At 38.1% G+C, this 26,418-nt stretch overlaps 1 protein-coding gene across 2 annotated transcripts in view; it reads left to right on the top strand.

Annotated features, from left to right (window-relative positions):
* Positions 1–26,418, top strand: part of NME7 (NME/NM23 family member 7) — a 171,315-nt gene that overhangs the window by 78,455 nt on the left and 66,442 nt on the right. For both annotated transcript variants that reach the window (XM_044001429.1, XM_044001428.1), the window contains exons 8-10: positions 6,256–6,320; positions 8,970–9,038; positions 14,335–14,436. In XM_044001429.1, the coding sequence (XP_043857364.1) occupies positions 6,256–6,320; positions 8,970–9,038; positions 14,335–14,436 (236 nt within the window). The remainder of the gene's footprint in view (positions 1–6,255; positions 6,321–8,969; positions 9,039–14,334; positions 14,437–26,418) is intronic.

The raw sequence follows: 26,418 nt of genomic DNA, 5'->3' as shown, positions 1-26,418 counted from the left end.
ATTTTGTCAGTGTACTTATGCTCAGACATTTAACATGATCTTTGTCATATTTGTATCTTGTTAAACATTTCTTAGTTACATTTCCTTCTGGTTCACCATCAGCTTGACACCTCTGGCCTAGAGAGTTTCTGATTCTAATTCTAACCTTCTTTCTATGTTGTGTATATTCTGTGACACAATGTGAATGAATATTCCATGGTAAACATAGCAATTCCCTAAATAGAACAGTAACAGGAATCAGGTATTTGGGTCATCAGCAAATGTAATACATTCTGACAGATTTGATGTTGACCCTATTATGGACCTTTCTGCTTCAGCTTCCACATAAAACAATCAGGAGATAAAATGAGATTTGTTTCATAGATATGGAACTTCCTTATTATGGCTACAGGAGCTGCCATTTTCCCAGTCATCCAGTCTTGGTGTCCTCCTCATCCTTAGCCACAGCATATCTACTGCTGTGGCTGTTCAGTCATTTCAGTTGGGTCTGACTCTTTGTGACCCCATTTGGGGTTTTTGCTGTAAAGATACTGCATTGGTTTGCCAATCCAGTCCCTTTCAAATCTTGTCCTTTGTACCTCCATGACCTCTCTCATACTCTTCCTCTTCTCTACATTCACTTAGGGAAGAGTAGAAGGGAGCTTTTTTGAAAGCACCTGCTATGGGCCAGGCACTACAGAAACAACTGACATATATCGACTCATTTGATCACAAGCACCACTCTATTTCAGGCCCTCATCTCCTTTACCTAAATTATTGCAATAGCCTTCAAATTGAGCTCTCCGCTTTAAGCCTCTCCCCACTACATCCCATCTTCCACTGCTAGAGTGTTTTTTCTGAAGCATGGGTCTGACTATGTCACCCCTTCCTTCTTAATAAACTTCATCAGTTTTCTGTTACTTCTAGGTTCAAATGTCACTCCTTTGTTTGGCAATAACCCGAACCTTTCTAGTCTTATACTTGACCCTTCTTCACATACTCTAGTGTTCAGTTGGCTTGCTTGTTCCTGGTGCATGGCTTCATTTCCTATCTCCATATCTTTGCATTGGTTGTCCCCCATGACTAGAATTCCCTGCCACATGCCTCTACCTCTTACTTTTCCTGACTTCCTTTAAAAGAATCAGCTCAGATTTTACCTTTCCAGGTCCCTTAGCTTCTAGTATCTTACCCTCTCAGATTACTTCCCATTGGCTATGTATATATCTTGTATATATCTTTTTATCTTTGTTGTTTCCACCATTAGAATGGGTTAGGGATTCTTTGCCTTCTTTTTTTTAGTACCCAGCTATTAGCATCGTGCCTGCACTTAATAAGTGCTTATTGACTGATTAGCTATTTTTCAAAATTAGAAAAATAGCTTTGTGTTATTAGTTCATTCAAACCCACATAGTTCAAAGTCTTCCCTAAAGACTAATGTGTCTCATTTAAGTTTGAATCTCTTCCCAGAAACTCACATGTGACTTCTTCATTGAAAGTAGTTATGGTAATATACTAAAATCTTGTAGACTTGCCCAGTTGCTTTCAAATTCATTTATTAACTCAGTTTAATTTCACAAAATTTTCATCACAATGAGCATCAAATGGTGACTGTTGATTACAGCACACACAGTTTACATGAATTTTATTGATTTGATGAAAATCTCAATCTCATGAAGAATTCTTTAAAGAAAAAAAAGCTTTACATTTAAAATTTGTGTGTATGTGTGAAATAACTGAGGAACAGTAATTTTCCTAGTTAGGAATTGGTAGCTATTGGTTGGACATTTCAGAGAGTCCATTTGAAGTCCTTTCTCCTGATGAAAAAAGCACCACCTCCTTTAAAAGGCCTTTCCTGATTGCTCTCTGCTGCTTTTCCCTCCCCTTGCATCTACTGTGTATTTATATTTTAAAATTTTATTTTTTGCACGTGTTTATTATCACTCTCATTCCTGCAACTCATCGAACAATTAGAAAATAAAAGTAAACTCCTCAAAACAAATTTGCATAGTGTTGCAAAATAAACTCCCACTTTGGCCATGTCCACAAATGTATGTCTCATTTTGCCTTTTATGTCCAATACTTCTCTGGCAGGTGATGGGCAGCATGTTTATCCTCAGTTCTCTGGGATCATGGTTGGTAATTGCATTGATCAGAGTTCTTAAGTCTTTCAAGGTGGTTGTTTTTTTTCTTTGTAATGTTGTCATTGCATAAATTGTTTTCCTATGTCAGCTCATTTTATTTTGCATCAGTTCATAAAGGTCTTCTTTCATTTGAAACTCTCCATTTAATCATATAATATTTAGTAGCATTTGATAGTAAGATTGCATTATATTATTTGTTTTAGCCATTTCCTAATAAGTAGAGAACCCCAAATGGGGTTATGGAGAATTGGACACAACTCAAAAATGACCTAACAATAAATGAATATTCCTTTACTTTCCTGTTTTTTACTACTACAAAAAGTGCTATAAATATTTTTGTATATATGAGTACTTTCCCATTTTCTTTTATCTCTTTGGATTATAATCCTAGTAATGGTATAATTGTGTCAAGGGATATTGTGTAGCTCAACATAGTTCCAAATTATTTCCAGAATGGCTAGACCAATTCAAAATTCTACCAAAACTGCCTTAGTTTCTGTTTTCCAGACTCTCTTCCAACATCTGTCATTTTCCTCTTTTGTCATCTCGTCAGTCTGATGGGTTTGAGGTTGAACCTGATTTGCTTTAATTTACATTTTTCTAACCACAAGTGATTTGGAACATTTTTTTCCTTAAGTGATTGTTGAAGGCTTGAATTTATTCTTCTTTTTAAAAAATAGTATTTTATTTTATTTTTTCCAATTACATGTAGTTTCCAGCATTCATTTTTGTAAAATTTTGATTTCCAAATTTTTCTCCTACCCTCTCTTCCCTCCCCATTTCCAAAGCCAGCAAGCAATGTGCTATAGGTTTTACATTAAAATCACGTTAAACATATTTCCACATTCATCATGTTATGAGAGAAGAATCAGAACAAAAGGAAAAAAAACCAGAAGAAACAAAAAAAACCCCAACAAAAGTGAAAATAGTATGCTTCAATCTATATTTAGACTCCATAGTTCTTTTTCTGGATGTGGAGAACATTTTCCATCATGAGTCTTTTGGCATTGTCTTAGATCATTGTATTGCTGAGAAGAGCTAAGTCTGTCACAGGTGATCATTACATATTGTTATTTTTACTGTGTACAGTGTTTTCTTGGTTCTGCTCATTTCACTCAGCATTAGTTCATGTAGGTCTTTTCAGGTTTTTCTGAAATCCATCTGCTTATTATTCTTAAAGCACAGTAGTAATTCCATTACATTCATATATCACAACTTGTCTAGCTATTCTCCAATTGATGGGCATTTCTTCAATTTCCAATTCTTTGCCATTACAAAAAGAGCAGCTATAAATATTTTTGTACATGTGCTCCCTTTTCCCTTTTTTATGATTTATTTGGGACATAGACCTAGTAGTGGTATTGCTGGCTCAAAGGGTATGCACAGTTTTATAGCCTTTTGGGCATGGTTCCAAATTGCTCTCCAGAATGGTTGGATCAGTTCACAACTTGACCAACAGTACATTAGTGTTCCACTTTCCCCACATCTTCCCCAACATTTATCATTTTCTTTTTTCGTCATATTGACCATTTGGATAGGTGTGAAGTGGTACCTCAGAGTACTTTTAATTTGCATTTCTCTAATCAGTAGTGATTTGGAACATTTTTTCATAAGGCAATAGATAACTTTAATTTCTTCATCTGAAAACTGCCTGTTCATATCCTTTGACCATTTCTCGAATGGGGAATGACTTGTATTCTTATACATTTGATTCAGTTCTCTATATGTTTTAAAAATGAGTAATTTAGACTAATGGTGAAACATACTATCCACCTCCAAAGAAAGAACTGATATTGATTGAATGCAGACTAAAGCATGCAATTTTTCACTTTCTTCCATTTTTTAATTTTATTAAAGTTTTCTTTCCTTTCCTTTTCTTTTCTTTCCTTTCCTTTCCTTTCCTTTCCTTTCCTTTCCTTTCCTTTCCTTTTCTTTTCTTTTCTTTTCTTTTCTTTTCTTTTCTTTTCTTTTCTTTTCTTTTCTTTTCTTTTCTTTTCTTTTCTTTTCTTTTCTTTTCTTTTCTTTTTTTGGTGAGGAAATTGGGGTTAAGTGACTTGCCCAGGGTCACACAGCTAGTAAGTGTCAAGGGTCTGAGGCCCAATTTGAACTCAGGTCCTCCCAAATCCAGGGCAGGTGCTCTATCTACTGTGCCACCTAGCTGCCCCTTATTAAAGTTTTCTTATACAAAATGACTAATATGCTAATGTTTGACATTATCTATATCTGATTGCTTATTGCCTCAGAGGGGTGAGGGGTGGGAGGGATAAAATTTGAAACTCAAAACTTTAAATAAAAATGTTTATTAAAAAAAAAACTAAAAAAAAAAAAGAAAAATGAGATCTTTATCAGAAACACTGGCTTGTAAAAATTTTTTCCTGGCTTTCTACTTTCTTTCTAATCTTGGTTGCATTGGTTTTGTTTGTGCAAAACCTTTTAAAATTTAATATAATCAAAATGATCCTTTATATCTTCTGTGATCCTCTCTCTTAATTGTTTGGTCTCTTTCCCATCCATAAATCTTAAAGGTTATTTCCTTGTTTCTCGAATTTGCTTACAGTGTTACCTTTCATGTCTAAGTCATGTATACATTTGGCATTCATCTTGGCATTCGTTTTCAATCTTGACCTGTACCTCATTTCTGCTGTACTGTTTTCCTGTTTTCCCAAGAGTGTTTTGTAAAATAGTGAGTTCTTACCCCATTAGGTTTATCACATATTGTGTTCATTTGTTTTTGTTTATTGTGTGCCTACTCTATATTCCATTCAACAATTACTCTAATTCTTATCCAGCATTGAATTGTTTTGATGTTGCGGTTGTAGTTTGATGATACAATATAGTTTGAGATCTGGTACTGCTAGGTCCCCTGCCTCCACATTTCTTTTTATTGATTCCCTTAATATTCTTGACCTTTTGTTCATCCAGGTGAATTTTCTTATTTTTTCTGGATCTATAAAGTAATTATTTGGTACATATTTTTTCTAATTATTTAGGTCTATTTTTATTTATGCAAAATGTGTTTTGTATTTGGATTCATATAGTTCCTGTATGTGTTTTGGTAAATAGTCTTCCAAATATTTTACATCTTCTGTAATTATTTTAAGTGGAATTTCTATTTTTCCTGACTGGTTTTGTTAATACACAGGAATGCTCATAATTTATGTGTATTATTTTGTCCTTAAACTTTGATAAATTTATTATTTCAATTAATTTTTACTGATTCTTAAGGGTTCTTTAAGTAAATCATAATATTATTTTTCTTTATAGTTGCAGTATCTGGAACAATGCCCTGTACAAAGATAGGCTCTTAATAAATATTTGTTGAAATACATATTTATAGTGAAAAATATGGGAAACAACTCTTGTTTCATTCTTGGAAAGATTACTAGTAGGTCACAGGAATGAGATACAGATATGGATATAGATAGAGATATGCATATGCATTGTCTAGCTTTTTAACATAATTAATAAAGCCTCTCATCCTCTTTTGTATGAGAAAGATATGAATTTCATATTAATATAGATGGGGATCTTTGGCATTTGTTAAATGGCTGGACCCAAAGACTAGTTAATAATGTTCTGATTTCACCTTAGAAGGAGAGCTAGGACTGTTGCTAAATAATACTACCCACCTCCTGACTGGGATGTGATAAAGCTAACTGTACAGAATGAGACACACATTCTTGGACATGACAATGTGGGGATTTGTTTGCTTGATTACACATAGTTCTTATGAGAGTTTTTTTTTTTCTTTTTTCATTTCAAGGGGAGGGGAAGGAGAAAAATATATGCTTGGTAATTAAAAATTAATTTAAGAAAGAAACACACTGTTTTATGATTTGGAATTTTCTTTATCTGTGTCTTGTTTCCACAGCCAAACTGTAAGCCGGCTAAGGGCAGAAACCTCATTGTACACTTCTTTTGTGTCCTCTACACTGACTAGCTCAGATTTATGTACACGGTAGTCAATAAATACTTTACTGAAGACCCATGATGGGAATTGGCTAAATTTATTCTGTAAAAGTATATGCTTTCAGAAGTACTGGGCAAATTATTTGCTTTAATGTGGGGGAAAAGTTCATCCTTAAGTTCATTCTTAATTTTATAATTTTGTGCATGTTTTGTTTTATATTTTCAGGGCTATTGGGAAAGATCCTAATTGCCATCCGAGATGCAGGCTTTGAAATTTCAGCTATGCAGATGGTAGGTATTTTGCAATGAATGATGTCTTATTTTAAAATTATTTTCTTTCTGATTTTATTGAATTTTTGCATGGAACATTGTTCATGTGGATGAGCAAATTCACGCCATTCAAAACAAATGGCATTTACCTGTAAAATGGGTTTTAGTTAGAAATGGGCCTTTCCTCATATGTCCTAACTCAGAACACATGTTCTGTTTGCAAAGCAAAGGTTCTGTCACAGGGATGTCCCTCAGAAATCTCAGCTTAGCTCGTGCCCCTTGCCAGGAGCCATCCCCTGGAACCACCAGTTTTTCCCCCACCCAGGGTCTTCCCTGAGAATTTAGCTCAGGCCTATGTCAAAGAGTCCATTACTCCCATGAAAGCCCTCAGGCTTTGTCCTGGAATTCCTCTATTTGTCTAATTTGTTACAGTGCTTTTGTTATTCCATTGTAGCTGGCTTGTGTTTCCTCTCCGTCTCCTATTTCAACCCTTCCTTCACATGAAGAGGGGGCTCTTGTCCTTGTCAAGGCAAATCCCTGCACATGCACAGGCAGATTACCACCTCTGTCATACCTGCCCTTTCTTTCCCTAATCTTCAGTCTTTGTCTTCTGTCCCCTTCTCTGTTGCCTACAAACATATCTATGCCTTAAAGAACTCTCCCTCAGTCCATCCATCTCCACTAGCTGTGATTCTTCCTCCTTTAGTGGCTAAACTCTTTGAGAAGGCCATTTACAATTGCTGGCGACTCTTCCTCTTCTCTCTCTTTCAGCCTCTCTAAAATCTGGCTTCTGATCTCATCATTCAACTGAAACTGCTCCCTCCAGAATGATAAATGATGTCTTTTAAAATTATTTTTATTTTATTATTTTTTTGTGTGAGACAATTGGGGTTAAGTGACTTACCCAGAGTCACACAGCTAGTAAGTGTTAAATGTCTGAGGCTGGATTTGAACTCAGGTCCTCCTGAATCCAGGACCAGTGCTCTATCCACTGTGCCATCTAGCTGCCCCTAAATGATGTCTTAATCACAGATCCAAAGGCCTCTTCTCAGCCTCTATCCTTAGTGACATTGTTGCTGCCTTTGGTATAGGCGATTACCCTCTCCTGGATATATTCCTCTCTAGTTTTAGCAACACTGCTCCCTCCTGGTTCTTCTCTTACCTGCCTGGCTACTCCTTCTTAGTCCTTTGCTGGATCTTCATCTAGGTTGCACCTGCTAACCATGGTATCCCCAGAGTCTCTTCTCTTTGCCCTTTAAACTCTTTCACGTATTGATTTTACCACCTCCCAGGGATTCAATTTTCATTTCTATGCAGGTGATTCTCAGCTTTATTTGCCCATGCTAATGTTTTTCCTGAGCTTTACGTTCACATCTCCAAATGTCTATTGTACGGTTTGAACAAGACGTCCTGTTGCTAACTTAAACTCAGCATTATATCCCCCTCAAACTTTCCCCTCTTGTGAACCTCCCTATTACTGTGGAGGCGCTACCATCATTCTAGCCACCTAGGATGGCGTCCTTGGTGTCAGTCCACTCCTCTCTCACTCACTGCATGTATCCAATTTGTTGCCGTCTTTTTTCTATCTTTGCAGCATCTGTCATATATGTACCTTTCTCTCTATTCACACAGCTTCCATCCTGGTAAAGATCCCCATTACCTCACGCCTGGACTATTGTAGTAGCCCTCTATTTAGTTCCCCTGCCTCAAGGATCTCCCCACTCAAGTCCATCTTCTGCTTCCCTGCTAAAATGATGGTCCTACAGAGCAGGCCTGAACATGGCACTCTCTATCCATCCCCATCCCCCTCAGTAAACTCCAGTGTTTCACTGTCATTTCCAGGATCAGATATGAAATCTTCTGTTTGGCTTCTAAAACCTTTCATAACCAGGTCACATAAATAAGATAGAGCACAAAGGTGGATACTTTGTGCTATTCCCTTGAATGCTGAAACGTCTCCAAAATCATATGTAAGAGGTAGAGTGGTTTCAGCTGTTTCTACCAAGAGACCAGGAGCCCCAGTATGGTAACTACCTGGGGAGCTACCAGCAGAGAAGGTGACTCCCCAACTCATTCATTCAGTCCTCTGTTCCCCAGAACCCCCATCCCTGGGCTGAACTACTACCCGAGACAGGCTAACCACTCCATGATTTCCCCTGCTCTTCTGAGTGGAGATGTTCAGTCCTTTTTTTTTCTTAAACCAAAAAAAAGTATGCATGTTTTTCTTGCAGTCATTTGTCCCAAACCACATAATGAGGCAGTGGCAGAGATAGGCGTGTAATACAGCTATTTAACTTCTAACCCAGTGCTCTTTCTCCTGTAACACACTTTCCTTGACTGAGAAAGGTTAACCTAAGTAGAAACTCTTCTTAATACTTAGGGTTCAAATGATGTTCTGTCATCCTCATGTATACCATGAATCTCTCATTTATACTTATACCATTGTTCCTAATTTGGCAAATGAATGCTCTCTATGAAGTGGGGCTTTATTAATAAATTTCTATCAGATGTTACTTCCAAAGAGTATTTTATTTAATTTTGAATCATGATTCAATTTGGTTTTAATACAATTAACATCTCAAGGGAAATTATTCCATCTTGTGCAAAGGTAGAGTTTTAAGTTTGATATTTACATTTTAATTAGGTTGTCATTCTTAATTTTTGTTCTAGTACAATATGGACCGAGTTAATGTTGAAGAGTTTTATGAAGTTTATAAAGGAGTAGTAACTGAATTTAATGTAAGTATTAGAGCAATATTTTTAATAAACACACAGAAACATGTTGAAAATTTTGTGCATCTGTAGCCTGAGGGGAATTTCATTTTGCTTACAAAATAATAACAAAAGTCCCTTCAAAACTCATTGTCAGTCAATAAATAGTTCTTACTGTGGTCTAGAAACTCTCCTAATGCGGGGAATACCAAACAATGCATAAAATAGCCCCTGCGCTCATAGATCTCACAGTCTAATAGAGAAGACAGCACATAAACAGAAGCTGAAAAATGGGTATGTTGGGGGAGGGAAGTTGGGGGATTCCAGGCTCATGGGCCTGCCAGAGTCTAAGAGTGCAGCTAGCTGGGAGATGATGAGATGGGCTGCCCTGTGGGAGGAGCTCTCCACTGTCCACCCTCCACCTTCTCCAATCAGAGGTGGGTGGTACTGAGGAGGTGAGAGCATCAGGGTCGATGGGCCAGAGAATCATTGTCTGAGGTGAATTAGGAACCACTGGACGTGCTACGGTAGCTGTGATGGCCTGGCAGGAACTTTGCAATGCTTGTATGTTGGGCTTAGTGGAAGATAGTGATTGGGTTGGTTACTCAGCTACTGGGTTGTAAATGCATTTGAGACTCAAAGACATGGATGGGCAGGTATAGAGTCACGGGATGGTCCTACTCCAAACTGTTGCGATGGTTGGTTTGGTGCAGAAGACAGCAGAGCAAGTGACACTTTTATGGGTTTGGATGCTCCACCAAGGCAAGGTACACCAAAATATAGCAGGCAGAACAAGTCAGAAATGCCAGTACACCACCATGGTTAGAAATGTTCCAGTGCAGATGGCACTAACTGTGGAAGCAAGAGAACTATGACAGTACCTGAAATGGGTGTGAATACAGGAATAGCTTCTTCTTGTACCAATACTATATTGTAACAGAACTGGAAATATTTCATCCATTATAGGCAATCACTTTATGCTGCTAATGTCAACAGTATGCTCATGTCCAATTTGCACAATGTTGTTAAGTAGTTCAGGGATACCATAAAAATTAACTCCAACCCCAAAGTCTATATTACATGATATAATAAATGAAATTGAAATGTTACTAGAATCTGAAGAAGGAAAAGTTGAAGACCTTGTGGTCATTAAAATCTTCACTTAGTGAAACTCCAGAAATTATACCTAATAACAAAATAAAGGACAAAAACAACACTGATGATGTAAATTATTTTGGTTTTCTTCATTATTAAATTTTATTTTTTACTGAACAACAATTGATTTTCTTTGCCTCCTCCAACCCCTATACCTAATAGGAAAACAACAACAACAACCTTGTAACAAATACAGATAGTCATGCAAAATAAATTCTTGCATTGGCCATATCCAAATATCTCATTTTGTTTCAAATGATTTTGAAAAGAAGATGAGCATACTTAGATAGGAATTCTGAAAAGCCTCATTTGAATATGATAGCATGAATCTAACCAGAAGACCAATTATACCAAAACAGAATAATTTTTAAAAGCTTGTGTTTCTATAACCATCATTACCCATCATAAATTAACAGCATCTCCTGTCTTACTTGACAAAAAGTATAAACACATTTCAGGACCTACACATAGCAGTACATGTGGTATCTACCACATTATATTTATCAAGGAATAACTATCAAGATAGGCATCAAGTTCTACTATGGCAGAAACTATTTGAAAGACCTGTTAAATATCTGTGGAGAACCATCAGAAGAAGCTTTCCATATACATTGTGAAATCAAAACAGAATAAAAAAACTTTGAATGACATTCATATATTGCCTATTTAAAAGCAACAGAGAAGAATTATGAAGAACAGAGATGCTGCCAGAAATTCTAGATTGCCTTAGTCAGCTACCAAAAAAAACACCAAAAGGTTAAGATGATACAAGGAGTTAAACTAGCTCAAGCAGTATAATGAATAAAGTGATTCAACATGGATTAAACTCCAACAGACTCTTGAGAAGTGAAGACTTCAAAGGCAAGTGGAAATCTTCTGAAAAGAAGGATCTGTGGAGCACTGGTCCTGTATTCAGGAGGACCTGAGTTAAAATCTGGCCTCAGATATATGACACTTGCTAGCTGTGTGACCCTGGGGAAGTCACTTGGACCTCATTGCCCTGCAAAAAAAAAAAAAAAAAAGAAAAAAAAAAAAGAAATGAAAAGAAGGATCTGGAATATTTAGGGTCATCTATCAACAAAACTCATTCTCCTTCTTCCCCAAACCCCCTCTCCTTTCCTAGACTCCCACATTTGTGTCATCCTCCATTCCTCACCCTCATTCCCTTTATCCAATCTGTAGCCAAGTTTTATTTCTACCTTCACAACATCCCCTATATATGTCCCCTTTTTCCCATTTGCACAGCTGCCACCTTGGTGCAGACACTCATTACTTTGTGCTTAGACTCTTGCTATAGCCTTCTTGTTGGTAAATGGAATCAGATTTGTCAAATGAAAGTGGTTGACCCCTGGATACAACCTGTGAAAGGACTGAAACGAGAGAGTAGAATCAAAAAGCTTTCCAAGGGTGAGATCTCAGCCAACAATATTTTGTAAGGAAGTATAGGACAAATGGCTGAGTCATGTGGATTTATTTGGGAAAGTGGAGGAGTTTACAGTGGCCATTCAGAACCCCTTTATTGCCATCAGAAATTATAGAAGCTTTATCTTTAAAGAACTGAGACATAGTGATCTATGTAGATTATTGAAGGAAATTGCTGAAGTTCTACAATTTATCCCTGAAGACTGTAAAAATTTAGCACATAATGAATACTTATTAAGGTGTGACCTGATGGCTAGAATTATACACTAGTAGCTCACTTTTACTGATAGACAACCCCCCCCAAAAAAAACCCCACAGCTAGAAATATAGTCCTCAAAATGTTCTTGACAATTCAGCTTGTAAAGTGTATTAGAATTAGACTATCACCATAGGTTGAACTGTTGCTGTGTGAGCTGGGCAAATTACTTAACCCTGTTTGCCCCAGTTTCCTCATCTGTAAAACAAGCTGGAAAAGGAAATGGCAAACCATTCCCTTATCTCTGCCGAGAAAACCCCTATGCTTTCTTCATGTCACAAAGAGTTGGACCCAACTAAAATGGTCATATCCAATTCTTTGTGACCCAATGAATCTCTGTTCATGGGGTTTTCTCGGCAGAGATATTGGAGTGGTTTGCCATTTCCTTCTTCAGTGACAAACAGATGTTAAGTGACTTGCCCAGGATAACAAATCTCAGGACAGAGTTGAATTCTGGTCTTTCTGACTCCAAGCCAAGTGTCCTTTATACACTATAACACCTAGCTGCCTCTTAACAACAACAACAAGCCTTACCAAATATGCGTAATATCCAAGTTACATGAAATAAGAAGCTTTCAAAATTAGAAATTTAGAGGAGAACAGAATCATATAGGAACAAGATGATGTACAGATCGTCCTACTTGTCCCACCTGACATAGGAGTTGTATTGAGGGTGCTTTCATGAGCCGACAGAGGATAAACTTACATCCTAATTTTTTTTCAATTATAAAAAAACATTTTTTTCACCTGTACCATAGTGTCTCTATATAAAGAATAATAGCAGGATAGAGACTTGTCCAATGACCATTTCTACCTTAATTCTGTTGAAAAAGATGAGAAGATATGTGATCATTATGAATAACATCAAGTTTAATAGTCCATTGAAAAAGCACACTAGGGGCAGCTAGGTGGCGTAGTGGATAGAGCACCGGCCCTGGAGTCAGGAGTACCTGGGTTCAAATCCGGCCTCAGACACTTAACATTTACTAGCTGTGTGACCCTGGGCAAGTCCCTTAACCCCAATTGCCTCACTTAAAAAAAACCAAAAACAACAACAAAAAAAAAAAAAGAAAAGAAAAGAAAAAGCACACTAAATAGCTACTTTATTTCATAGCAAATTTCCCCAATGGTATAATAATATCATTTGGACTCAGCATGTGTAAAATCCTTCTTGACCATCAAGGAAGAATAGAAAAAGAAAGATTTGAGCTTGAATCCAGAGATCAGATTGAATCAGTGGATGCAGTCAATATTTGTCAGTAAACATTCTCTTGGCAAGACCCAGCAAGGAGAAATCTAAGGCTAGATATGTTGAGACTAACTGGCATACATGCTCAAAGCTTGAAGAAAATAACACGTTTAAAGTGATTATCACATACTCAACACCAGTCTTTAAACTCTGTTTTCAGCATGGAAAAACAGATGACAGTGAGTCTAGAATGTGTGCAAACAAAACCCCAGAGAAGATGAATGAAATACAGAGCTCATGACTCCAATATAGCTTCAGAAACACTTGTCAAAAAGGAAGAAGAGAACTGATAAATGTTCTCAGAGAACATGAGAAAAATGCTTAAATTTTTTTCATAAAGATATTTACAACAAATAGATCTCACTTTACAAAGTGGTAGTAAAGGGATGCAAAAGGTATATGCCATTGACTTATCAGCTGTAACCAAAAATTATTCCTCTCCAAGCAGGGCCTATGAAGTGGCTAAGACATATGAGTAGAATAAAAGAACAACTTCCTGATGAACTAAAGCAACCATATTTCAGTAAAGATATATCAATCAAATGACTGAGTCAATTAAGAGATTTATGGTAGCAATTCAGGATTAGTTCATCAGCACTAGAAATTACAGAAAGGTAATCCTTATGAAGGTCAGACTTATTGATCGATGAAGATTATTTAATGAAATGATGGAAACTGTGTGACATATCACTTCCAGGTGTTCTGAAAGACATGATGAGATCACTAGGGTTATATACCCCAAGATGCTAACCTTTTAAAAAACAAACAAATCCTCTACAAATACAAATTGCATGAATCTGTACTAAAAATAATAGAAAACAAAAAAATATCCTTGATTCTGAGAGTCAAAGGTTGAGAGATAGGGCATCCCTGACATTCAGTATCACTTATGTAAAGGTGCATTTAGGATATGTAGAAATAGCACATTGGGCCTGTTTGCCTAGAATGTGGGATTCACAAAGGGTGACGGTATGAAATAGGTCTAGAAAAGCAGTCTGGCGCTAGACCATGGGGATTTAAATGCAAAATATTTGTATTTTATCATGGGATCAGTTCCTTTTGAGTAAGGAATTAACAGTTTTGTGTCTTAGGAATATTAGTTTCCAAGACAGGATATGAAAAGCCAAGGACAGGGGATGTCACCTTACGTGATTGCAGATGTTCAAGTCTAGGAGAATGATGGTGCCATTAACAGAAGAAAAGTCATATATGAAATTGACAATGATCTTCTCCTCTTTTAGGAGATGGTGACAGAAATGTATTCGGGCCCTTGTGTTGCCTTAGAGATTCAACAGAATGATGCTACAAAGACGTTCCGTGAATTCTGTGGGCCTGCTGATCCTGTAAGTTATTGTCTTAAGAAAAAATGTGAACAATTAAAAGTGAACATTCTTACCATTAAAATCATCATTGATAATACAAAATCTGTTTACCTTAGTTTCTGGTATCTTGATGGAGCCATGTTTTGATTAGTGATACAGGTTACAAACTCTCCATTTCTTTTCATCTTGACTTGTTCAGGTTCCTATCTTTAGGAGGACTCACTCAACATCTTGGAGACCTTCCTCATTTTATTTTAATATCTTTGGGTTACAATTTGGGACAATCATTTAACATCTCTCATTCTGGCTACAAGACCAGTCTACAGTCATAAATGTGTTCTTGGCAATATTTCTGTACACTTCTTTTGTAGGAGCTATCAGTGGTAACATGCTTCAAACTATTCACACCCAGCATACAGCTTACAAAATGGTGAGGCATATGTTTATACAACACATTAACCAGTATCATGGAAGATTTCTTATTAATGGTGAAGTTTCCCAAATGCTCCCATTAATATATCACAATGGGCTAATTTTATCAAACTTTAGAATGCTATAAAAATTCTTAAGCAAAACCCACAACAAACTATCTATATTGGAAAAACAAAGAGAGAGATGCCCATTAACTCGACTAGAGCATGCAGTTGAATAAGCGGCCTGTCAGTCCATCAATATATATCTCCCATCCAGATGATGCAGATTAGTTATGAGTCTATGTTCATGAGCACTCAAATGGATGGGAGCAAGAAATTGGCCTTGATTGAATTTGTCCAAAATGTGAATTGCTTTCAGTGATCACAAATTGCTTATTAACACAAGTGCCCTTTATAAAAAAAGATTTTCCCACTATAGTTATTTGACAACTAAAAGTGATTGGTAACCCAAAGGACCATGGTTAGACACATGGAGGACATTGACAGTCTGTAAGAAAAAAAAAGGACTCTTTTTTATAATTTATTTCACAAAAATGACACGAGTGTTTCTCATTTTTTAACTTTCATTCATGTTTTCATTTTTTATAGCTTGAGAATTAAAGGTTTTTCATTCTTTGATGGCACACAAAGTAAATTCTTGTTTAATTTAATTGAAATTTGATAAAAGATATTTTTCTTCTTAAAGCATAAAGTTAGCAATTATATCTTTTTGCTAACTCACCTAGATGAATAAATTATAATTGCCTTGGAATAAAAAATGTGTTAAGTGCTTTCCTTTGGCATAGTGCTATCATATAGCTATCATTTCTAGACTTCAAAAAGCAAACAGGTCCAGCACTGATGCAAAATGGCATATTACTCCATTTTGAATCAAGAAAAAGGCCTCAGGTGAAATTTAATAATTTAACATTCTCAGTTTTTTTTTTTTACTTTCTTTGGGTTTGTTTTTCAGAGTATTTTTTTTCTATAGCTTGGTGCTATGAGGAAATGTTTTTGTTCTCTTTGGATACAAAGAACAGGAGAAAGAAGTAAAAATGTTTTAAGGATAAATAATATACCATTGGCAAATGACAGTGTGGCCAATCAAGATCTGGTGGACTTGCCTGAATAATGATAATGTAGCTCACATTTCTTAGTAAAAAGCTTTCCATGGGATAGTCCTTCCAGGTAGGTGGTACAAGTATTATGAAATCTAATTTTTTTTTTTTTTTTAGTGAGGCAATTGGGGTTAAGTGACTTGCCCAAGGTCACACAGCCAGTAAGTGTTAAGTGTCTGAGGCCGGACTTGAACTCAGATCCTCCTGACTCCAGGGCCGGTGCTCCATCCCTTGCGCCACCTAGCTGCCCCTATGATGTCTATTTTACAGATGAGAAGCTAAGGCTCAGAGGAGTCAAGATCCTAAAGCTAGTAATTATCAGAGCTATGATTCAAACCCAGGTCTTCTGATTCCAAGACTAGTGTTCTTGAATTTGGGGAGTCCTACTGATTTAGGAAAATGATGAAAGAGTGATAAAGTTTTCCTTTAGTTTTATGTTTACTTGATTTTCTAGACCTCATTGGAGGTGTGAAAGCGTGTGTGTGTGTGTGTGTGTGTGTGTGTGTGTGTGTGTGTGTGTGTATGTGTGTGTATAGCAATGAAAGGGCAATACTAAGTAAATGAACAACACATCTCCAGTCCTCAGTCTGCTGTCAGTCTTCTTGGGAACTCATAAGTTATGAACATGAAGAATATTTTGAAATACTGCCAAAATACCACTACATCTAAGCTCATATAGTTCTAGCATAATGCGTCAGTGCTGAGCGGTAGTGCTGAAGATGCTGAGGAAATTGTGTGAACTTCTGGCCACTGTACAGTTCGAAATACTATTTATATTATGTTTTAGAAAAATGCAGAATTTGGTTTTACTTTTTATTTTATTTTATTTTATTTTTAGTGAGGCAATTGGGGTTAAGTGACTTGCCCAGGGTCACACAGCTAGTAAGTGTTAAGTGTCTGAGTCCGGATTTGAACTCAGGTACTCCTGACTCCAGAGCCAGTGCTCTATCCACTGCGCCACCTAGCTGCCCCTGTTTTACTTTTTTAAAAGTTGATGCTGATGATAGCCTGGGATTAGTCAAACTGACAGCCTCAGGGAAGTGCAGTTTGAGTTGAGGTTTGATGTAACACATGGAAGATAAGGAAGGTTGTTTAGGCAAGAAAATAACATAAATAAAGGCAGAGATTAAAGACTATGCAAGTGACCTATCATTGACAGTGAGCAGATTTATTTAGCTACAGAGAATAGTGGAAAGGGTTGTGGGATAGATAATTTGAAAGGAACAGGACAGGGGATGTTATTCAAAATAAATTAAGGAAATCTTTGAAGATCAGGAAAAATAATTTGGAGTTTATATAGTAAGAAATAGGAAGCGCCACTGTGGGTCCTGGCACAAGAGCAGTATGACTAGAAAACATTAAGTTCTTGGGACTTTGCATAGCATAAATACGACTAAAGTGCTGGAGCTGGGGGATTTTGCAGTAATAGAAGCAGTGAGAGTCTACACTGGAGCAGTGACTAAGGCAGTATAGCACCTCTGTAACTACTTTTTCAACCTCTCTTAGCAATAGCAAGCTGGGTCTCCAGAGCTGGGCTACTCTGTCTCCGTAGGAACCTGAAAGGATTTGGGTGGTAGGGGTGGTTTTCCCATGTGGAGCTCACAAACCCCCACCAGAGTACTTTCCCCTGTGATTATCAGTTGGTATTAATTAGTCGGTCATGTTTAACTATGGTGGTATCACTGGTACAAAATATCATTGTCCCACCAAAGTCTATGACAAACTCTCCCACAAGTACATATAGAGTCCCTGGGAAAGTGGGCTCAAACTTAGTACATGTGGCAAAGAGATAATGCAGTTCCTGAAAGTCCTCTTGCTGGAATCAGTCTACAAGATGTTCCCATTAGGTTTGGTCTAGGGTTTGGGGTTTTGGTTTTTTTTTTTTTTGCCAGGTTCCTTGTAAAGCCATGATTATTTTGATAAACATTATTCTATGAAAGACTTATTTAATTGTATTATCAATTTGCTCCTGTCTTCTTGTAAATATGGTTTTTCGCTGATAATATCAGCATGAATAGCATTTTTTAAAAGTTTCGGAAGGCATCCCTTGCAGTGTGATTTAAGAATGTTTGTTTCTTGTATTCACATCTATCATGAATTTGTACATTTAATCTAATTATCATGTGACAGGAGAGTCAAGTGATGGAAATGTTGATTGGAGAAGTCTAGTAGATGTTATGGTATGCAGTCCAGAAGAAGAAGAGAGGGAGAGAGTAAGAGAGGGAAAGAAGAAGACAGAGACACAGAGAGAGAGAGACACAGAGAGAGAGACACAGACAGAGAGAGAGACGGAGAGAGAGAGAGAGAGAGAGAGAGAGAGAGAGAGAGAGAGAGAGAGAGAGAGAGAGAGAGAGAGAACTTACTGATGTGGGGACAATTGGGAAGAGGAAACATTTATAATTACATGGGATACTTAGGGGTCCAAGAAGTATAGGTTGATGTATAAAATGGATGATAGAAATGGTGAACGGCTTAATGTGCAGATAAGAATGGTGTCAGTAATTTGGATTTTATCCTACCTGATCACAACCTCCTATAATTCCTTTCTTTACTAGATCCCTCCCATCCTCTCAGGCTCTCATCCTATGTCTCTGCTCCTTTTCTCAGCCAGACTTCTTGAAAAGGCTGTCTACATGTGCTGCCTGTACTTCCTCTCTTCTCACTCATTTCTCAACCCTTTGCCTTATGGCTTCTGATGTCATCATTCAACTGAAACTGCTCTTTCCATGGTTATCAATGTTCTCTTAATTTTCAAATCTCATGATCTCTTCTACTTTCTAATGCTTCTCAGCCTATCTGCTGTGCTTGACATTGTAGACTGTGCTCTCCCCTTGAATACTTTCTCCTCCCTAGGTTTACATGACAGAGTTCTCTCCTGGTTTGCCAACTACCTGTATGAGGCAGTCTGTTCTGCTGGCTTATCATCCTTATCAATGTCCCCTCACTGTGGGCATTCCCCAGGTTCCACCTTAGGCCCTCATCTCTTCTATACTCTCTTGATAACCTCACTAGCTCTCATTGGTTTAATTGTCTTTATGCAAATTGCTCACTAATGTAAATGTACATACATACATATATGTGTGTGTATATGTTTGCATATCTCAGGTCTCCTCACCAAGGTTCATTTCCACATCATCAGTTGCCTATTTAGTATTTCCCAAGTGGATGTGACAGAGAGATCTTAAACAAAATGGATCTGAAGCTGAATGTGTTCCCTTTTTTCCCAGATGTTCTCCTCTTCTTAAGCTTCCTGATTTTTATTGAAGGCACCTCTCTCCCTCCAGGCTCCCACTTTCATAACATTGACATTAACTTCATCTCCTCACTTTCCCTCAACTCCTTGTCCAAGCTTGCTGATTTTATCTTCACAACATCTTTTGCATCCAGTCTCATTTTCTCTGCTCCCACAGCTTCCCCTTCAGTTCAAGCCCTCATCTCTTGTCACCTAACTTACTACAGAATCCTCCTCATTGGTCTCCTTTCCTCAAGGTCATCCTTGACTCTAATTTTTCCTACAAGCATATCTGACTATGTGATTCCCCTATTTGTTCGACCCCTGTTGTTTCCTATTGCCTCTAACTTCAGATATCAGCTCTTCTCTTTAGCTTTTAAAGCCCTATGCAGCCAATCTGACTTTCTGGCCTCATTGGAGATTAATGTCCTTCCTGCACTCTGTGAAATTAGCCAAATTGGCCTTCATATGTTCCTCAAACACGTGAAGCTAGGTGGTGCAGTGGATGAAGCACCGGCCCTGGATTCAGGAGGACCTGAGTTCAAATCCAGCCTCAGACACTTGACACTTACTAGCTGTGTGACTCTGGGCAAATCACTTAACCCTCATTGCCCTGAAAAAAAAAAAAATTGTATTTCCTTGTACTTGGAATGCAATCCTTCCTTACTCTGCTCCATAGAGTCCCTTCTTCCTTCACAATATAGCACCATCTTCTCCATGAAGCCTTTCCTGATCCTTCAACAGCTAATGCCCTCTGTCCTTATATTTAACTACTTTGCATATATTTGTATTGATTTATTTTATATTTATGTTGCATATACTTCTGTACTTGCCACTTCCATTAGGATAAGCTCCTTCTTGGGTTGAGGAGATATTGTTTAATTCTTTGTATTTGTATCTCCAGTACCTAGAATAGAGCCCGGCATATAGTAGGTACTTAATTAATACTTACTGATAGACTGATTAAACTGTGGGAGGAAAGTCAGTGCTGCTGATGCGTTTTGTATCACTTGCTATGAGAAAAGTGAATGTCAAGAAAGACCATGAGAGTCTGGCCATGTTTGTGTTGGGTTTCCTCTCATGTCCCTGTTGTGAGATGAGTGTTTGGCAGTGTTCACAGGCACTTTCCCCACACCTTGTGGCTATAGGATCCTCACACAGTATAATATCAGTGCAAAAACAAGTTATGCCAATAGTGCCGAGGTAAAATGTTAATAACATACACTGAGTTCACTTCTTTATCTTGTCCCCAAAGGAAAAAGAGTAGCTGTGCAGACTCGCATCTCAAATTTTGGATCATTTCAGTTACCATCGTCTTAACTGTCTTCTCTTTCATTATTTTTTAATGTGGCCATCAGAATTGCATGTATGTCAGCTGTATGAGAGAACTGACTTTTAGCATCACTATTCTTCTGGTTGTGATGCAGAACTGGTAGTCATGGAATTCCAGTCTTTGGCTTTGGAGGGTTGATAGAAGTACTTGGGAAAGTCACACAGGATGAGAAGATATGAATAGGTTGTCCACTGTACCATTAGAAGAAGTGTTGACAGCAGTGAAATCCACTAGAATTATTACACATACACAAATACATAAGTGTATACAGTGTATGCGATGTATTACATGTGTGTACATATAGATTATACGTGTTGATATATGCAGTTGTATATACCTACATATGTGTATTATATACACATAGACATTTCTGTCTGTCTCTGTCTGTCTCCCCCAATCTTGCTACATGAATGTCCCTGTTTTCTCATGGGATTGAGGTGCACTAAGAGAAAGTCATCTTCATAAATCGATTCCCAAATGGGTAGATGTGGAGCAAGGAAAGTGAGAGGCAGCTGATAGAGGAGCAACTACTGGCAAACAGTTGATTGATGATCTGCCCCCTGTGGCAAGAACAAAGTTCTACTTTGAAAAGCCTCTCCTGGTACAAAGGAGAAAAAGATGTGTGGGTGTATTGAAGAAAATATTTTCTCCCCCCTCCTCCCCCCCACCAGTGTGTACCCTGGTCGGGGAGAGATGAAATGGGAAAATACATGAGAAAAACCTGTATTTTTCTTCTTTGGCATATTTCACATTCATTAATCTCATATATCTTCTGGGAACCAATTTTTTTTTTAGCTTAGGGAACAATAAAGCATGATTACTTGTTCATTGAGAGGAAATCAAACATATTTTGGAAAATCCCAGTATATTAATACATTTATAAATGAAACGGTGCCAAGATTGATGGAAAACTTGGTAGGCCTTGCCAGAGCTCTTCCCTCAAGCCTTTCTTGGTCTCAGCCTAGGAAGGAACTACAGGCCCCCAGACTGTGCTAGGGTTCAGCAGGCAGGCCCAGGTCCTTTGGCATCCTAAATATAGGACATAGGTCAATTAAAGCCAATTAAAGCCCTTCAGATACTTTCAGCTTCTGAGGGGAACTGACTGTCTTCCCAGCACTGAGCACAGTGCCTGGCACATAATAGGCCTTCAATAAATGCTGATTGATTAATTGATTTCATGAAACTCAGTTTGCCTAATGGAAGAATTAGTGGCATTGAGCAATAGATTCACATTTTTCCAACCTCTTTCCCTCCTTCAAGTTTCCTTGACTGTATAGGAATTCTTTCAAGATTCTCAGGCCTAGATTTATGGTCTCATTTGTATGAGTACACCCACCACTTCTCAGCCTTTGAAACCTTTGGCAATTTTCTTCCATAGACCATCCATAGGAAAGGTATCCAAATACACTAGAGGTCTACACCTGTTCTTGCTTGCGCTCTCTCGCTCTCTCTCTCTCTCTCTCTCTCTCTCTCTCTCTCTCTCTCTCTCCCCCTCTCTCTCCCTATCTACCTCTCTCTGTCTCTCCATCCATCCATCTGTCTATATCTATGACTCTTTTCTCTTACTATATGACTGGTACACCTAGTTTTCTGGGCTGAGTCCCTCATATTTTCTTAGTTATATCCCTGAAAGCATTGTCATTATCTTCAGACAATTGAAGGAGTATTATACGTAAGAAAAATTAGTCTTATTTTACTTGTCTCTAAAGAGAACTAGAACCAAAGAGTAGCAATTGTAGGATAAGTTCTAGCTCTGTGTAAAACCTGTCCAGTTATGGAATGTGCTTCCTTAAGAAGCAGTGATTTTCCTCTCCTTGGAGGGGATTAGGAACGGCCCAGATGACTAACTGTTGAGTCAGTCAGTTACTCAGGAACCATTTATTCAGCACCTACTAAGTGCCAGGCAATGTGGTGAGCCCTGGGGATACAAATAAGAAAGAGAAATACATGCATGAATCCCAGTGCTGATCCAGCCTCTCAGGATGATGAGTTCCCTGGTGATGAGGTCTCCTGGGAGCATGAGCATGGTGGCATCCAGTGCAAGAAGTGCAGCTGTGGGAAATGTTGAAGATGTTGAAACAATTCCTGACTGGGGCAAAATGTTAGCTTGGGTCACCTCTAAGTTCCTGCTCAACTCTTAAGAATTTCTTCTGTATAAAAAAAATTAATTAAATTAAATAAAAAAGAATTTCTTCTGTAAGCCAGGAGAACAATTTATGCCATGACAACATTATAAATTTAAAAACCCCCACAAACTTTGAAAGACTTAAGATTTCTATCATTTGATCTTTTGAGGGACTTACTCCTTCAAAGTGAGGCTGTGTTTCCCTTTCAAGATTTTGGGGGCACTCCTGAGGGATTGAGTGTGTTTTTTCTCTAGTGATATTTGTTTGAATCCCCAGTTCAGTGCCCCCACCCCCCAGACTTCTACCATTAGCCATCTGGGATTTGAAGATATAGAAAAACAGAAGTACCAACATTAACCCCCCTCCCATGGAGCACTGTCACCTATGCCACTTCTTTCTTCTTCTTCTTCTTCTTCTTCTTCTTCTTCTTCTTCTTCTTCTTCTTCTTCTTCTTCCTTCTTCCTTCTTCTTCCTTCTTCCTTCTTCTCCTTCTTCGTTCTTCCTCTTCCTCCTCCTCCTCCTTCTTCTTCTTCTTCTTCCTTCTTCTTCCTTCTTCTTCCTTCTTCCTTCTTCTCCTTCTTCGTTCTTCCTCCTCCTCCTTCTTCCTCTTCTTCTTCTTCTTCCTCCTTCCTCCTTCCTTCCTTCCTTCTTCTTCTTCCTCCTTCCTCCTTCTTCTTCCTTCTTCCTCCTCCTCCTCCTCCTCCTCCTCCTCCTCCTCCTTCTTCTTCTTCTTCTTCTTCTTCTTCTTCTTCCTTCTTCCTCCTTCTTCCTCCTTCTTCTTCCTCCTTCTTCCTTCTTCTCCTTCTCTTTCTTCCTCCTTCTTCTTCTTTTTCTTCTTCTTTCTTTTTTTTTTCCAGGACAGTGAGGCCCAAATGACCTGCCCAGGGTCACACAGCTAGTAAGTGTCAAGTGTCTGAGGCTGGATTTGATCTCAGGTCCTCCTGAATCCAGAGCCAGTGCTCTATCCACTGAGCCACTTAGCTTCCCCCACCTATGCCACTTCTGACCATAGGGAGAGCAGGCTCATACCTAATACTGTTTCTACAAAGCATTGGTCCTCACCAAGTTCATGTTCAAATGTGCCTTGGCTTTTAGATGAGCCCTAGTTCCAAAGTAATGATCCTGATGTGCTCTCTCCTGGTCAGACCTCGTCTGCAGCACTATGATCTACCAGAATGAACAGAATCCAGTGGACTGCCTACTATGTGCCAGCTTCTGTGCTAAGCAATGAGGATCAAAATGAAACAAATGTCTGGCCCTCCCCTCAGGAGTTCATAGTATACAGAATGACTACAATAATGTAAATGGGAAAAAAACCAGGAGTGATAAAATAATCAGTCGAATGCTGCGCTTATACTAATCTGGCCCCTAAGAAGAAATACAAGAAGCCGCTTGTTTCCCTTCTTTGTGGAGGTGGGGAAGTGTGGGTATGAAATACTGTAGGTAGTGTTTTGACTGATGTGTAGGTTAGTTTTACTGAATTTTTTTTCTCTCCTTTTAAAAATTCTTTGTTATAAGGGATAGCTCTCTGGGAAAGGATGGAGAATGATATATTGGCAAATGAAGGTGATAGAAAAAGAGAAAGAACTGCTAAGGTGTATAAAATCTATAACTCCCGAGATACCCCTATAGATGTCTTAACTAAACTGTGTATGGATGTCATTGATTAGAAACACAATTTCCTACTTGTTGCACATCAGCCTCAGGGACTACTCATCCCAGACCACAATGTCACCTCTGGATCTCGTCCACTCAGAGGCAAAAGTTAATTCCTTCTGCCCAAGGGGCAGATGTGAATTTACAACATGGCCAGTTTGATTACCAGGGAACTTTTTTTTTTTAAACTGGGAATTCTATCTCTAACCAAACTATTGGTTTATTTTATCCAGTTATAATTCTACCCAGCATATGGCTACAATTTATCAATCGGCCAAATAACTACATCTTTTTAATAGAATCGATAATCTTCCTAAATTTGGAAACTGCTAAAATGTATCATCTGTACATGGGAAGCACTGTGCTGTGGTGGAAAGCACCTCTTAAATCCCGGCTGACTGCGGATTCTGCTCTCCTTCCTTTCCTTCCAGTGACATTGGACAAGTTCCTCCTTTCTCTGGCCCTCAGTTCCCTCATCTATTAAATTCAGTTTTACTAAAAGTTCTCTAGGGTCCTTTCCAGCATTAATGTTTTATATATCTTCTGTAAACGAAGGCCATTTGCATGCCTATTCTCATGTCCTCTGTTGTTGAGGGAGAAAGAGGAAATGATTGAGGAAAAAAAAAAAGTTTATATTTTCTGAGCATGGCAGTTTATTAAACAGTGCATGCCAATTGCTCCCAAATCAGGACCAGACCTCTTCAGCTTAGGCCTGGACCTGGAATACAGTGGGGTGGGGGGGTGGAGATAGACTTTCTTATACATTTAAAAAATTATCAAATAAGTCCATTTAATTAAAAGGAATAGGACAACATTAGGCAATCTGATTTCTAATTGGATAAATGATTAGGGACTTCCCAGGTTGCCAGGGGAAAATGAACAGGTACAATTCCCTGAATTCAGAAAAGGAGGTGTCCCACTCCCCAAGTATCTGTAAACAATCAAAGGACCATGGAAATAAAAACTGATTGATCAGTAGAGGGCCAGTTTTCAGATAAGACATATGGGTTGCTTGATATGTACAATTGTGAGAAAACTTCTCGTGCCTATCTTGGGATCTGACTGAGTCTCTGGTCAGAATAATAATGTAGGTCCTTGGTTTAAGGTCTCTAAACAGCAGGGAGAGGTGGTCCAGTTTCCCAGCCACACAGGGCTAGGTTTAAACAACGTAATAAGGTTTTCTTCCAATTCCCACGATTGAATATTTTCTCACAAGAAAAAAATTGGAGTAGACCCATAGTTGAATAGATTCTAAGCTAGCTCCAGAATTGGAGTCACAAGATGGAGTCAGTGTGGTTCACTCAATTCCCACAATTAATCACTTACTGTCCTAATCCCCTGAATTCCCTCACTGTTGAGAACAGAAAAGTGAGCATGATAGAAGTATCTTTTCACATTCCAAACATGATGGGCTCCTTAATTATCTACTGCTTTATTTTTGAAAATGACCAGTTTTGCTCCACTCATGTTAATGTAAGAAATTCCTACTGCCATGTATAAAGAATCCATTGTTTTTAGTTATCAACAGCACTTAGACCTACACTCAAAGAAATAGAAATATAGGTTTAAATGTAGACCAGACTCTCACAAGCATGGACAAGCAGCAAAATTTTGCCACAGCCGAGAGCAAGTAGCTGCAATAGGAGTTTGAATCTAGAAAATGTTCATTCTGATAGAACCACTAACCAGGAAATGCTGTTCTCTGTAATGCATTCAGCACAGGGATAATGAAATAGGCTTTTCTATGATCAGGTTGTTCACGCTACCTTTGTAATAATCCTCATTCTATTTCATTTTTTTCAAGTTTGGATTTTGGAAATCATTTTGGGTGCACTTGCCCTTCTACTGCAGGATTACCTGAGCAGAATTTTTAGTCGTTTCCATACTTATGACAAGCTACACAGCAACCAGACCTTTGACTTGATTGGGGGTTGGGAGGAATGTGTTAGGAATTCGGGAGAGACCAAAAGGCTGCACAGTCTCTGAAGGCAACAAGTCTACATTATGTTCCACCAGTTTCATTTTTCACAATGTGACCTGACTTTCTGAATTCTGCAGTCACAAACAAGCATGACATAGACATACAGAGGTACACTCACATCCACCTTTCTAAATGCCTCTGCCT

Source organism: Dromiciops gliroides, chromosome 4 (genome assembly GCF_019393635.1).
Source record: "Dromiciops gliroides isolate mDroGli1 chromosome 4, mDroGli1.pri, whole genome shotgun sequence".
NCBI classification, from domain to species: domain Eukaryota; kingdom Metazoa; phylum Chordata; class Mammalia; order Microbiotheria; family Microbiotheriidae; genus Dromiciops; species Dromiciops gliroides.
Note: the sequence above shows the minus strand (reverse complement) of the source record. Positions and strands in the feature narration are given on the sequence as shown.